General features: G+C 38.0%; 3 protein-coding genes across 3 annotated transcripts; all 3 read right to left on the reverse strand.

The window, feature by feature from the left end:
- Positions 1–75: 75 nt before the first annotated feature.
- LOC135944635 (phosphonopyruvate decarboxylase-like) lies at positions 76–3833 on the reverse strand. The gene is made up of 8 exons (XM_065491726.1): positions 3616–3833; positions 3469–3552; positions 2387–2534; positions 2046–2336; positions 1599–1761; positions 1326–1542; positions 494–694; positions 76–435 (listed from the first exon to the last, which is right to left on the reverse strand). The coding sequence occupies exons 1-8, from the start codon at positions 3634–3636 to the stop codon at positions 256–258; spliced, it is 1305 nt and encodes a 434-aa protein (XP_065347798.1). The 5' UTR covers positions 3637–3833; the 3' UTR covers positions 76–255.
- A 141-nt stretch (positions 3834–3974) lies between these two features.
- Positions 3975–8027, reverse strand: LOC135944637 (NEDD8-conjugating enzyme UBE2F-like). The gene is made up of 5 exons (XM_065491728.1): positions 7812–8027; positions 7565–7680; positions 5554–5715; positions 5338–5499; positions 3975–4311 (listed from the first exon to the last, which is right to left on the reverse strand). Exons 2-5 carry the CDS (start codon positions 7646–7648, stop codon positions 4195–4197), a joined length of 525 nt encoding a protein of 174 aa, XP_065347800.1. The 5' UTR covers positions 7649–7680; positions 7812–8027; the 3' UTR covers positions 3975–4194.
- A 607-nt stretch (positions 8028–8634) lies between these two features.
- On the reverse strand, positions 8635–11316 carry LOC135943932 (uncharacterized). Its single transcript, XM_065490602.1, has 3 exons — positions 10941–11316; positions 9326–9544; positions 8635–9019 (listed from the first exon to the last, which is right to left on the reverse strand). Exons 1-3 carry the CDS (start codon positions 11118–11120, stop codon positions 8747–8749), a joined length of 672 nt encoding a protein of 223 aa, XP_065346674.1. The 5' UTR covers positions 11121–11316; the 3' UTR covers positions 8635–8746.
- Between the last annotated feature and the right edge of the window lie 417 nt (positions 11317–11733).

Genomic DNA, 11733 nt, shown 5'->3' on the forward strand with positions numbered 1-11733 from the left:
ATCAAAGATATTTTAATATTTTTCGCTCACGTTTCCATTGCAATTCTTTTTATTCAAAATAAAAACCACTAGATGGAGATTTGCAAAAGAAAATTGGTTTTATTCATTTGACGACGTGCGCACAAACCAGGGCAATAGGTGCGGCCTTAACAAGTAATTAATACGCTGCTGAAACAATATGTTAGTGGCATCACAGAAATTATTGCACCGTGGAGTCTGATGGCATATCCTGTTCAAGGGTAGTTATTTATGCAACTAACTCAGCGCCAAGAAGTGCATGAAGTCTTTTTTGTTCTGAATCGGCGTTCTAGTTGGCCGGCCCAGATTCTTCCTGCTTCCAGGTGACACTTTGATCTCAAGCGCTATTGGTCCCTTGGTTGAGTGCATCCATTCCACTCCCGCTTTAATTTCCTCAAGCGTTGTTGCGGATCGGGCCTGGAAATAAGCATTTTGATTTAAAACATCAATTTTTCTTATAGTTTTAACTTGATACCTCTTTATAGCCGCAAGCCAAAGCAATTTTCACGAGCTGGAATTTGTTCTCGTCGAGTGCTGCTGATGGCTGGCCCCCGACTGAGTCGTGGGTTCCATTGTTGATGATAATGTGTTTGAAATTCTGCGGCTCTGTTTGTCCAATGACTGCAAGCGCTCCCATGTGCATGATCACGCTCCCGTCACCGTCGATGCAAAATATCTGGAGAATTTAGAGCAAATTGTTGTTCACTTATGACGAAATTTCACGGGTTGGCGGATAAAATTGGCATGAGAAGTCAAGAAAATTCATCGAAATTAATAGCAGTCTCTATTCATAGATTGCGTCACCAGATAATTTCGTCTAGGATTTTCTGGATAATTTTGAAAAACTTTTAGATCTCTGTATTTAATCTCCCTGTTAAGTGATTTATAAAATAAGGTATGTTTTATATGGTTTCCTCTCGCCAAGCCCGATCGAACTAACACCAAATTTGATGTTCTCGGTCAAAGTCTAAATGATTTTTTTTTCTAAGTAACATTTTAGAAATAATGGGCTCATGCCAGTTTTGAAATTTTTTAAATGTTGTCCCATGACTTGCGTGAAAATTTCAGTCTGTTTCTATTTTGTTATCAAGGAAATAAGCTTAAAAATTCGAACCACGAATTTTTCGTGCTTTGCAAATTTAGTTGACTCCAAATCTCGGGTTCTAACCATCAGATAGCAAACGCTGCACATCGTAGGACTTGTCTCTGATTTCAGAAGTAAATTTCCTCGGGTATGCTTGACCCTCGTGCTAATTTTGTTCCCCGACTCGTGGCATTTGTCTCAAAAAATTGATTTAGACTGGTACCTGTCTCTTTGGTCTTTGAATCGCAATGCCCAGCGCAATGCTGGACGCGTGTCCCATCGAGCCCACCGTCAGGAAGTCGCGCTCGTGACCCTGACTGACTGACTTCCTGTACTCAAAAAGCTCCCTGGACAACATGCCGGTGGTGGAGACGACGACGTCGCGGTCCTTGAGGTTGGCCACGACCAGCTTCACAGCGTCCTCTCTCTTTAGAGGACACCTAGCGATTACATTGATTGGTTTTGTCACAAAGACTGCTGAAATTATAATTTATACTTGGCAGGCGGGGGTGGCAGCACGTGGGGCAAGAAGGTCTGCCTCTTGACAAGCAGGCAGTAGGCGCTGTTATTGTGCTGCATGTGCTTCTTGGCCGTGTACAACGCATCCCTGGCGCCCTCGAAGTAGTCCGGCAGAGACTGGAAGGGGATTCCCAGTGCAGCTGAATTTTTACTGATTAGATTTGGGTGATTTACTCTGTCCGAAATTGGGATTCGGGAACTGTAAACTTATCCAAAAACCAGACTGGAATTTGTCCGAAAATGTATTAAGTTCAGGTAAACTCCGAAATTTTAAATTTTAGGTGTGTAGTGTAAACTATCATAGGACAAACTCCGATTCAGAATAATTCTAGGCATACGGACAATTTCCAAAACCATGTTTCAGATATAGTCCACGGTGGTCCCATTAGATTGCGTTTGATTTAAAAATGTTTGCTGTGTTTACCCAGCAAGCCAGGGGTAACCTGGCCCTGCAGCAGGTGCTGTGGTTCATCCCTCTTGCCTGGCTCACCGCGCCAACCGACCAACAGCAACAGCGGCATGCTGTACACCTCCCGCGAGGTCATTGAAACAAGTGGATTCACTGTGTTCCCCAAGCCAGAATTTTGCAAATAAACAAGAGCGGATTTGTTGGTGGCCAGGTGGTATCCGGCCGCAATACTCACGGCATTGCCTTCGTTCGAGGCGATGATGTGGTTCGAAGCTGGCACGTTGCTCGTCACGAAAGCACAGAAATCTGCAAATGGGGATGCTTGACGTCAATTACCCTTCGGGAACTTCAGTTACCTTTGAGCAATGAGTCCGGCACCCCGCAGAAAAAGTCGATTCCAATGTCTCGGACAGCCTGGTAGAACTCTCCAGGGTCGAGGAAGTCGCGGACAAGTTCTGTGAGGTGACCAGCCTCAGCATTTCTTTGCTGCTGTTCCTGGACTTGCTAACACGGAAACTCTTAGGATTCAACTTCGACATTTTAGTTTTTGGAGAAATTATTGAAATCGTGTTGTATTCAATGAGTAATGAGATATCTGTAGGAATACATTTTCAATTTGATGAAGTTTGCGAGATATTGGTGAAAACCCATATATGAGATTTAATTAAGGGAGAATGATTCAAAAATCGTATGTATTGTGAAGCTAATTTTCATTCGATCGTGATATTTTATAGGTAGACTTTACTTGACAAGACAAATCGATGTAAGGGTAATTTTTTCCGGAAACCCCGATTTTTTAACTTTTACCAGAAAATTTGTCAGTGGCTCATTAATGGTTTAATTTAATTTAAAAATTTCTGAGATGAAAACCACGTCGTGCTTCTTGTTTGTCAATAAGAAAAATATCTTGATATTTTCTTTATAATTACAATCTTTGTATAAAATCTATTTTTTAAATAAAAAGGAATATAAGTTTTTATAGACATGTATAAATTACGAAATCGTTTCAGCTTTCAGGATATTAGTTTTTTGCTCTATTATTAACCATTAAGAGCTTAAAATGGCCTATACCAATTGATTTGTATCATCAAACAGTGTATGAAAACGAAATTTCAGCTAAATTGAGCAAAAATTATTGTTAGGTTAATTTTGAAATTTTGAGCCATGTTCTTAATATATTTAAAAATCGCTAAAATCATCAAATCGATAAACTTCCACACTGAATGTGATTCTTAACATCAGGAAAAGCTTCACGAATTCAATGGTTTCGCCGAAAACTAAACGTTGAATCTTAAGAGTTTCCTTGTAGGTACATAACAGATTTCAACTGTGCTCCCAGCTTTAAATTGGTTGAGAAAGTTGGTTTTCAAAATTCTGAATTGAAACTTAATAAAAAAAATCACTAATACTCGCTGGAGGGACGAGTTTAAAAAAGAACCTGCTCTCGAGAACGATCCCTTGGCGGCGTCACAGTTGTCAAAAGTCGCGAGTTTTTGACGCAACAGAAACCTGTCCGGGTAACCTAACGGAGAGAAAAAAGTTTTTTAACACCACCATATTTAACACGTATGTTTGCTTTTCTTACTCCTCTAACGAGTGAGAACATTTTGAGTCGGCTTTCCCTGCGGCTGCTTCAGATATAGTGAGAGTTGGGATCTGTCTAGCCCGAGAGCAGTCAAATCATAGATGATAACCCTTTGGCCCTGTGTCGTTATCACCTTGACTGGGGCAGCAAGACAATTGGTGGACTTGACATGAACTTGGGAACCACATCAAACTACTGATTGAGGCATTTCCTTTTTACCCGAGAATGGCGTGATGATCTCCAAAACAAACCACACGCGCGCCAAAGCTTTGATAAATTTAATCGACTTTCATCCTTATTATCTCTAACACGCGAAAAAATGGAAACGAAATGGTACGCAAACAATGATAAACAACTGGTTTTGTAATTTAAAATCGCATCAATCGATTTAATAAGAATATACTTCACATAAAATTGTTACAAATTGCAAAACACAGGCGAAGTTTGATAATTAAGCAAATGAGGACGCGTGCAGTAATTTGTAAACCATGGAAATATAAAAAAAATCACTTCACCGGCACTTGCAACCTTGGCAGCATAATAATTTAAGTCTTGCCTGTCTTTATTATGGGGAACAAATTACCGACGGGCGAAGTTAACAACATACTCTCTGGCCTTAACTTTGAAAGCTTCCTTGTCTTTTTGATACATATCTGCTGCTTCAATATTCAACGGATCCTCAAAGTTCAACAAGTCCTGAAACAAGAAATAATTGAAAAATCGATTTATGTGCAGCGCAGTCTCCATGCAGCTTATCTTAAATTACAAAGTCATTAGAATAAAATCTGAAAATTGTTCACTACTTCAATAAACCTTGGACAGTTGAAATAATAATTATAATAAAAATAGCCTTTCTTTGATTTGCATGTGAAGTAATTCAAATTGTCTCTCACACAACACAATTTTTGTGGAGTGTTATTATAACAGTCCGCAGTAGGGTATTTCCGAAAGAGATCTTCAATGATCTACAAATTTTAAATTTTTGTTCGAGCACTATCCTGATTTTTAAGTATTTTTTAGGGTAATACACAGGTGTCAAAATAAGTAAATTTGTCAGTAAAATGTAAAAAACGTTTTCTAGAAAATAGATAGGGAAAACCTGGTGAAACGGTCATCTGCGTTAAAATTATTTTTGTATTATAATGATGCTAGGAACATCAAATTTTGTGCCAAAAGATGCCCACTTAGACAGCCTTCAACTTCAAAATTTTAACCGTTTTTTTAGCATCAGGTCAGACATGACCATCAAAATAGGAAAGAAATTGAACCCATTGTCGTTAAGGTTGTCCTTGAGCAATCGATTTCATGAAATTCCCATTTAAGCCACTTAACCGACGCCTGACGGGCATAGTATTTGTTCAATTAGCAAGATCTGCACACTGTTGTAATGGCAAAGTCAAAATCTTTCAGAATATGTGCAGTTTGACCCTTAGGAAGTCGTCATGGAGCTCAGGAAATGCCCTGATATGCGAGCAATCTCATTCCAGAGCACCATGTAGACACATAGAGGGTCCAATTGAGGTGAATATTAACATGAAAGCTTTTGTCTAGGCCGTTGACATTGAAAATCAAACCAATACAGATCCTAACAGGAGTTAGTTAAGTGGCTACACATGTGCATTGAATTAAATCGATCGCTCAAAGGCTACCTTGACGCCAGGGCTCAATTCACCTAAGCCAGTCAGTTTTTATAAAACTTGAGGATGTTTTTTAATGACTTACTGTAAAGAGAGAGTTCAGGCCCCACACAACGTCTTTTAATCTGCGAGTGGGTGCCCAGCCAAGTCCGTCTATAGAACTCTGTCGAAGCAAACTCAAACAAATTTCTCCATCAACACTAATATTGGGATGCCACAACTTGGTTAAACATCTGACTTTTGGCGGCTGAAAATTCGAGACGCACTGTGAGAAGGCACCGAAATTGGCTTCTTTACTTACTGCCATGTTGTATTCCTCTGGAACATATATGTGGAATTTGAAGTGACCCTCATACCAGTAGCCCTCGTCTGGGGTCACTGTCAGGAAAAATTCATGCAGTTTATGAGTATCTTCAAAGAAAGTACTGCACGTGGGTGGCAGCTCCGCTTCCATTTCTTGGACCTGAGAAAGATAAATTCTAATTAATATCAACATTCTGTAAAAAAATTAAAATGAATTAGCGATATAGTAAGGGTTCGACTTTACACTGAGCGAGAATAGCGACATATTTCTTTGCGGTTCATAATTTTACAAAACTGTTATTGAGCCATAATCAGTCAAAGCAACAAATTTCTGTCCAGGGGTCAATGGATTTTGATGAAATTTTTTTGCGTTAATTTTGCCCTAATTGACCGACAAAACAGTTGAGAAAACTCCGACTTTCCAATTTTTGCGGGTTTTGCGGGCGTTCAAATGTCAAAATCTGGGAATTTAGAGTACTTCATAACTTTGCTCAGGGTAGTCCTAGAACAAAAATTAAAAAAACTCGTAAACTCGTCTCAACAAGGCAAACAACTTTTACATTAACTTAATTTTTGTTAATAGGACCACCACAACCCGAGATTCGGGTGCACAAAGTTTTTTTTTTAATCGAGGCGGATGCAATAGAATGCTTGATGAGCACCAAATCTCGAATTGTGCACTAAAAATCTCGACGCAAATTATAAAATAAATAAACAGCACACCACTCAAATTGTCCTGACATCCCTTTCGGGATTAAAGGGTGCAATCCCATTCAACCCCTACTACACACCCCATCCCAAGCGCGCTTTTTTTTTGTAATCATTTTTGAGCGGAAAAGTGTAATTTAATCACTTCCGAGAGTGTAGAATTCGAGATTTGGTGCTCATCAAGCATTTTATTGCATCGGTCTCGATAAAAAAAAAACTTTGTGCACTCAGGTTGTGGTGGTCCTATTTACAAAAATTAAGAACCGTTTGACTCGATTTAAAGTGAACTAAGTAACAGAATTGGTTTGAAGACAATTACTCGTCAACGTCATGCTAAGGTGTTGAAACGGACGAAAAATTCTAAATTTCACGTTATTTGGGGGGTTTAAAGGGGGTTGGGGGTTGGTGGGTCTCATACCCCTTTAGTGCACTTAGGAGCGTCGAGAGGAGTCTAACTGTATGCGGTTTTTGAAATTCGGATGACTAGAAGTCGAGATTTGGCCAATCATCGTTTTTTACCAACCTCGAAAAACAAGGATTTTTGAAGTTTTCATTTTTAATTAAAAAAAAAAAAAAATAGGAAAAATCGCCATTCCAAATTTTAACGTTATTAGCTTAATTTTTTGTGCTCTACAAAATGGCTATGAAAAAAATAAAAAAATCAATACATTCATTTTCAAATTTGAGTTTAAAATCAAAAAAATTAATTTTTATGATCTTGACCTTTGACTTAACACTTTGAGGTCAATATAAAAGTTGTTTGCCTTGTTGAGACGTGTTTACGGGTTTTTTAATTTTTGTTCTAGGACTACCCTGAGCAAAGTTATGAAGTACTCAAAATTCCCAGATTTTGACATTTGAGCGCCTGCAAAACCCGCAAAAATTGGAAAGGCCGAGTTTTCTCAACTGTTTTGTCGGTCAATTAGGGCAAAATTAACGCAAAAAAATTTCATCAAAATCCATCGACCCCTGGACAGAAATTTGTTGCTTTGACTGATTATGGCTCTAATTAGATTTGGTTGTGCTTACAAGTTTAAGTCACAAAACCTCAAATTCTCAAAATATCTTTCAAAAGGGCAATATTTGTTATAAGTGCACTTATCCTTTTTAAATAATATTCATAATATTATACTGTGTGCATTGTACAGTTTTTATCAAGCGACGAAATAAATTTAGAACGGTTGCAAAAGAAAATAACACACAATGGTATGTACATACTCGATTAACAATTCTTTTAAGTATTATTCAGTCTTATCATTGCCACTGAAAATATTGCAAATTGAAGCTGCGTACAAACAAACCTCTTTGATTAATAATTTGTCTCTGACGGAGGCCCTTCTGCTATTTCTGCCATCATTGTTGAGCATTTTGGTCAGCGTTATCATCTTGATTTCGTTTTGCTCACTTTCCTCCGATTCTAAAAAATTAAATGCAATGTTATTAATAGCTCGTTTAAAACTGAAATCAATAGTGATTTAAAAAGGCTAAGAAAGCCTTAAAGTTGCGTCATTATAGTCAATCCAAAATGTTAACGTGCAATTATCTCACCGGCGTGCGCTGCAGTTTTCAGAAGCAGCTAAACATTACAGGCAACTGATAGGCGATCCCCTTGGTTTCAGCGACTTTCGCAGAATTTTGTGACAACTTAACAACAGCGAAATCAGCGAAATTCGACACAGTTCCGACTCAAACTACTAAACAAAGTAAAGGACCAAGCTCGTGTGATTTCTAAAATTCTGCTAGACCACGGAGGATAAGATATAAGATCACAACAAAACTAACCTAGCAGCATTCGACGGCAGAGACATCTACAACTACAACCTGCTTGGAAGTCGTTTCGTTTGCGCGCGAAAGCACGAGCAATTCTTTAAATAATTGTGATTTTCAGGAGTAAAGAGGTGGCCGCAGACTTCAGCTTAAATAAAAACGAAATATTTGGCATATTTTTTGTTTTGTTGATTTATATTAAGAGGGGATTTTGAATTTTTATCACAGGGAGGTAATTTATAATTATGCGAGTTGCGGGGTTGTCAATGTTTCAATGTTAATACCGAATCTCGATTGTTTCCCTCTTTTCCATTATTTTTCGCAATTTTTTTTTTTCAATTTTTCAAATGTTCAGCCTTCCATTATTTCTTATTAATTTTGTATGTCAGTAGCCACTGTCGAATTAATTTTTAGTGAAATCCACCACAAGGGCGCGGGTTCTTATTTATTTTTACGAATTTAAAATAAGTAAAATCAGATGCGTTTTTACGATTCATAGCCTTAGCTTATTTTGTTTTTGAGCTTTTATTTCTCAAACATCGTACAAAATATTCATCACCTGCCTCTCAGTCTAGGAAAATATGTAAAAAAAACAGGACAGCGCTATAGTTTTGAGTGCTTTATTTAATAAACAATTGCTCAGAGTATTGATATACTGAATTCATACAAATAATATGTATTAAACTTTTGGCTAAGACGGTGTCATTACATTGTTATTATTTGTGTCCAAAGTGGTGCCTTCTTCTCCTCGCAGCGGCGCTCTCTTCCGCTGAAGGCGCCGATCTCCCCAATATCCCACAAGCAACAGAGGTTGACTCTTTTTTGCTCATATCGTGGAACGCGATTCCGCGGGCTAAAACGCTTCGATGTCCGCTGAAGGCCAGCTTTGGGCCCAGAGTCATCTCCACCAATAGCTTTCCTTCGTCATCCACCTGGAAGGAACCCAGGTAGCCGGCGGGTATTTCAGGGCTCGGTATCGAATTGGCCGGCTGTAAATTTCAAAATGGGAAAATTTCATTCAAAGCAACTCAGCTTGACTTTTGCTGGTTCCAGAAATGTTTGCTTTTTGAAAATCAGACCATTTTTTAAAAAATATGGTTTTAATAAAAACTTTAAATTTTTCCAAAAAATCCTTTAAAAAATTTAAATCATGCCATTGCCCGACTCTTGGCCTCATTTTTAGGGCTTATATAACAAGTGCAAAATTCTTACCATTAACATATAGAACAAATAAGCCAGATTGAAATATGGAATTTAATAATGATTATTGAATTTTAGACGTGACTATATGTTACCTGGTCGGGCTTGAAGACAGGACCCAGCTTCCTGCAATCGCCATTTTCGTGTACCGAGAGGCCAAGGTTGAGCCCAGAAGGGAGTCCGTGCAGCTCAGCGCGCAGTTGCATCTTCGCGCCGCCGGCATCTTCCTTGACGATGATTTCGCCGTGCAATTTGTCTTCTAGGGATCTTAGCACCGCCACGGCTTTTTTGCCTACCGCCGATTCCGCGTCCGCCTGAACAATTTTTCACAGAACCACGTGTATAATTAACTTTGGCATTGGTCGAGTGCAAATAAGAAAATTGAGCGCGCACGTTCCTCTTTAATTTTTTGTCGGTGCTGGACGAACGAGCGTCTTGTTGTCTGTCAAGGAAAAACGACTTTGTCTCGATAAAAGCGAGATGATGCTACAGCATGATGTCATCTCGCAGCTTATTCTCTTTTATATTGGAACATCTTTGCCGCCGCTGAGAAAGAATACCCTGCTCATGGCCACAGCCTCAAACGAGCAAATAAATTTCCTGATGGCAGCATCGGTGTGTGTGTGCATTAATGCTTAATGATGTCACGCTTAAAATTGGTTATTAAATAATTCCTGCAAATCCAATATATTCAACGCTTTTAACTTTAGTTAAGTGCGTGCATCACGAATTAACGATTATTGTTCCTAATACGCCAGATAGGAATTTTAAACATTTTTTTATGAAAATGAAGAAAATTTTATGTGGAAGGTTTGGGCTTTAATTAAAAAAAAAATGGGGACCAATGTAGAATAATGTAGATTTTTTTTAGTGTTTTTACCCATTTGGGTATTCGCGGGTTTCTTGCCCATTTTTCAAAATTCGGGTTGTATTCTTTTTAACATGATTTTATACGTTTAAAAAAAGAGATTTAGTCAATTAGTTAGTGTACCAGGTATTTTTTTTCGTTTTCAATAAATAAAATTTATAATTGCGGATTTGTTTTAAGAAAAATTTACCAATTTAGATAAAAAAATCTTTAAAATTGTACAAAAAAATTATTCACTCTTGTGCTTGTTTTGGATAAAAAAAAACCAAACAAAATTGAGTTAAGGCCTAATTTTCGTAAAAAAATGGGGAAATATGATTCGAAATTTTTTCCCTTTTTCTATATAATCTAATAGATATTTCAAAGAGCATCTTTTCAATTATTAACTAACGCACAGAGTATATTATTTTTTGATTAGAAAAATCAGACAAATTAAAGGTTTTTAACGTATATTTTAAATGGTTTGAGCTCTCTAAACGATCTCAAAGATGGAACAAGCCGATCCTGGCTGATTTAGTGTCTAAAAATAAATCTGAATGTGCAGAAAAATAATTTGATAGTTTAAATCCCTTAAATTTCAACAATATCCTTGAAATGACATCATTTATCCAAAATAATTTATTTCTAATTAAAATGACTACCTGTACAAATAGAATCTTTTGATCACGATAAATAAACATTTACACTCTGGTTTTATATTTCAAACTGGGGGCACACAAATTAATGTTTCTAAGACACTTATTTTATATTTTATATCTACATCAACAAAGATAAAAATGCATAAGTCAAAATAATTTTGCTTCAAAATTGCCTGAACATATGAGTGCGATATAATATTATACCTTTCTGGAAAAGGGTGTCATGAGAACCTCATAGATCTGGCTGTTGTACCCTTTGACCTCTGGGATACTCCTGATGTAGAGGGTTCTGTCCGAGGGGCGCAGGACGGCTGGGACACCCCGTGCCTCAAGTCCAGCAATGACAAGCGACGAGAGGAGGACAAGTATCGCGTGTTGCTGCATCTTCAGCAAATGCCAGGGAACGAATGCCGGCGTTTGCGATCGGAGAGGAATATTATATCAGATTGTGCGCCCGCCTCCTAATTATTTGTATACACCTGGCTGGAAACGCGACGCAAAGGTCCTGAGCCTTGACTCCGCAGACGTATCATCTTTTTTATTACGCATTGTGCATTAGTCAGCGTCGGATTCTCTGTATAATCGGCGTAAATAATTTTGGGCTTTTTAAAACATAGGCGCAAGGGCCAAAATGAAGGAAGTAGTCCAGTCCAGGAAATGACCAGTTCATGTTACTGCCCCCACACCGGGGTATTTTATTTAATACCCCTAGACGTCCCATCACATTAATTCCAGCATAGGTGCAATCCAGCAAGTAGCGAGACGGATAGCTTTCGCAATTCTCCCAAATCTGAATGGACTCGTCCATGCAATGCTAGAGATTTTAAATTAGATACAAATCAGCGGATTTTCACATTGCAAGTACACGCAAAACATGGTGGTCAAAAATTGGAGCAAACAACTTAGTTAAATCAGATATGTAATTAAATGCATTCAGAAGATATCAAATAATTTACTTGTTGGTGGTTTTCAATCGTTTTAGATAAAGTCAGGAAAA

Source organism: Cloeon dipterum, chromosome 4 (assembly GCF_949628265.1).
Source record: "Cloeon dipterum chromosome 4, ieCloDipt1.1, whole genome shotgun sequence".
Lineage (NCBI taxonomy): Eukaryota > Metazoa > Arthropoda > Insecta > Ephemeroptera > Baetidae > Cloeon > Cloeon dipterum.

Coding starts and splice junctions, on each gene's coding strand:
- LOC135944635 (XM_065491726.1), bottom strand. CDS start 3,636: ATGTTCTCACTCGTTAGAGGA. Junction 2,535..3,468: donor GGGATCGTTCTCGAGAGCAG/GTTCTTTTTTAA, acceptor TTTCCGTGTTAG/CAAGTCCAGGAACAGCAGCA. Junction 436..493: donor TGGCTTGCGGCTATAAAGAG/GTATCAAGTTAA, acceptor GCTTATTTCCAG/GCCCGATCCGCAACAACGCT.
- LOC135944637 (XM_065491728.1), bottom strand. CDS start 7,648: ATGATAACGCTGACCAAAATGCTCAACAATGATGGCAGAAATAGCAGA. Junction 5,716..7,564: donor ACAAATTATTAATCAAAGAG/GTTTGTTTGTAC, acceptor TATCTTTCTCAG/GTCCAAGAAATGGAAGCGGA. Junction 5,500..5,553: donor CAGAGGAATACAACATGGCA/GTAAGTAAAGAA, acceptor TCGAATTTTCAG/CCGCCAAAAGTCAGATGTTT.
- LOC135943932 (XM_065490602.1), bottom strand. CDS start 11,120: ATGCAGCAACACGCGATACTTGTCCTCCTCTCGTCGCTTGTCATTGCT. Junction 9,545..10,940: donor TGACACCCTTTTCCAGAAAG/GTATAATATTAT, acceptor AAAATTGTTCAG/GCGGACGCGGAATCGGCGGT. Junction 9,020..9,325: donor CTGTCTTCAAGCCCGACCAG/GTAACATATAGT, acceptor TGAAATTTACAG/CCGGCCAATTCGATACCGAG.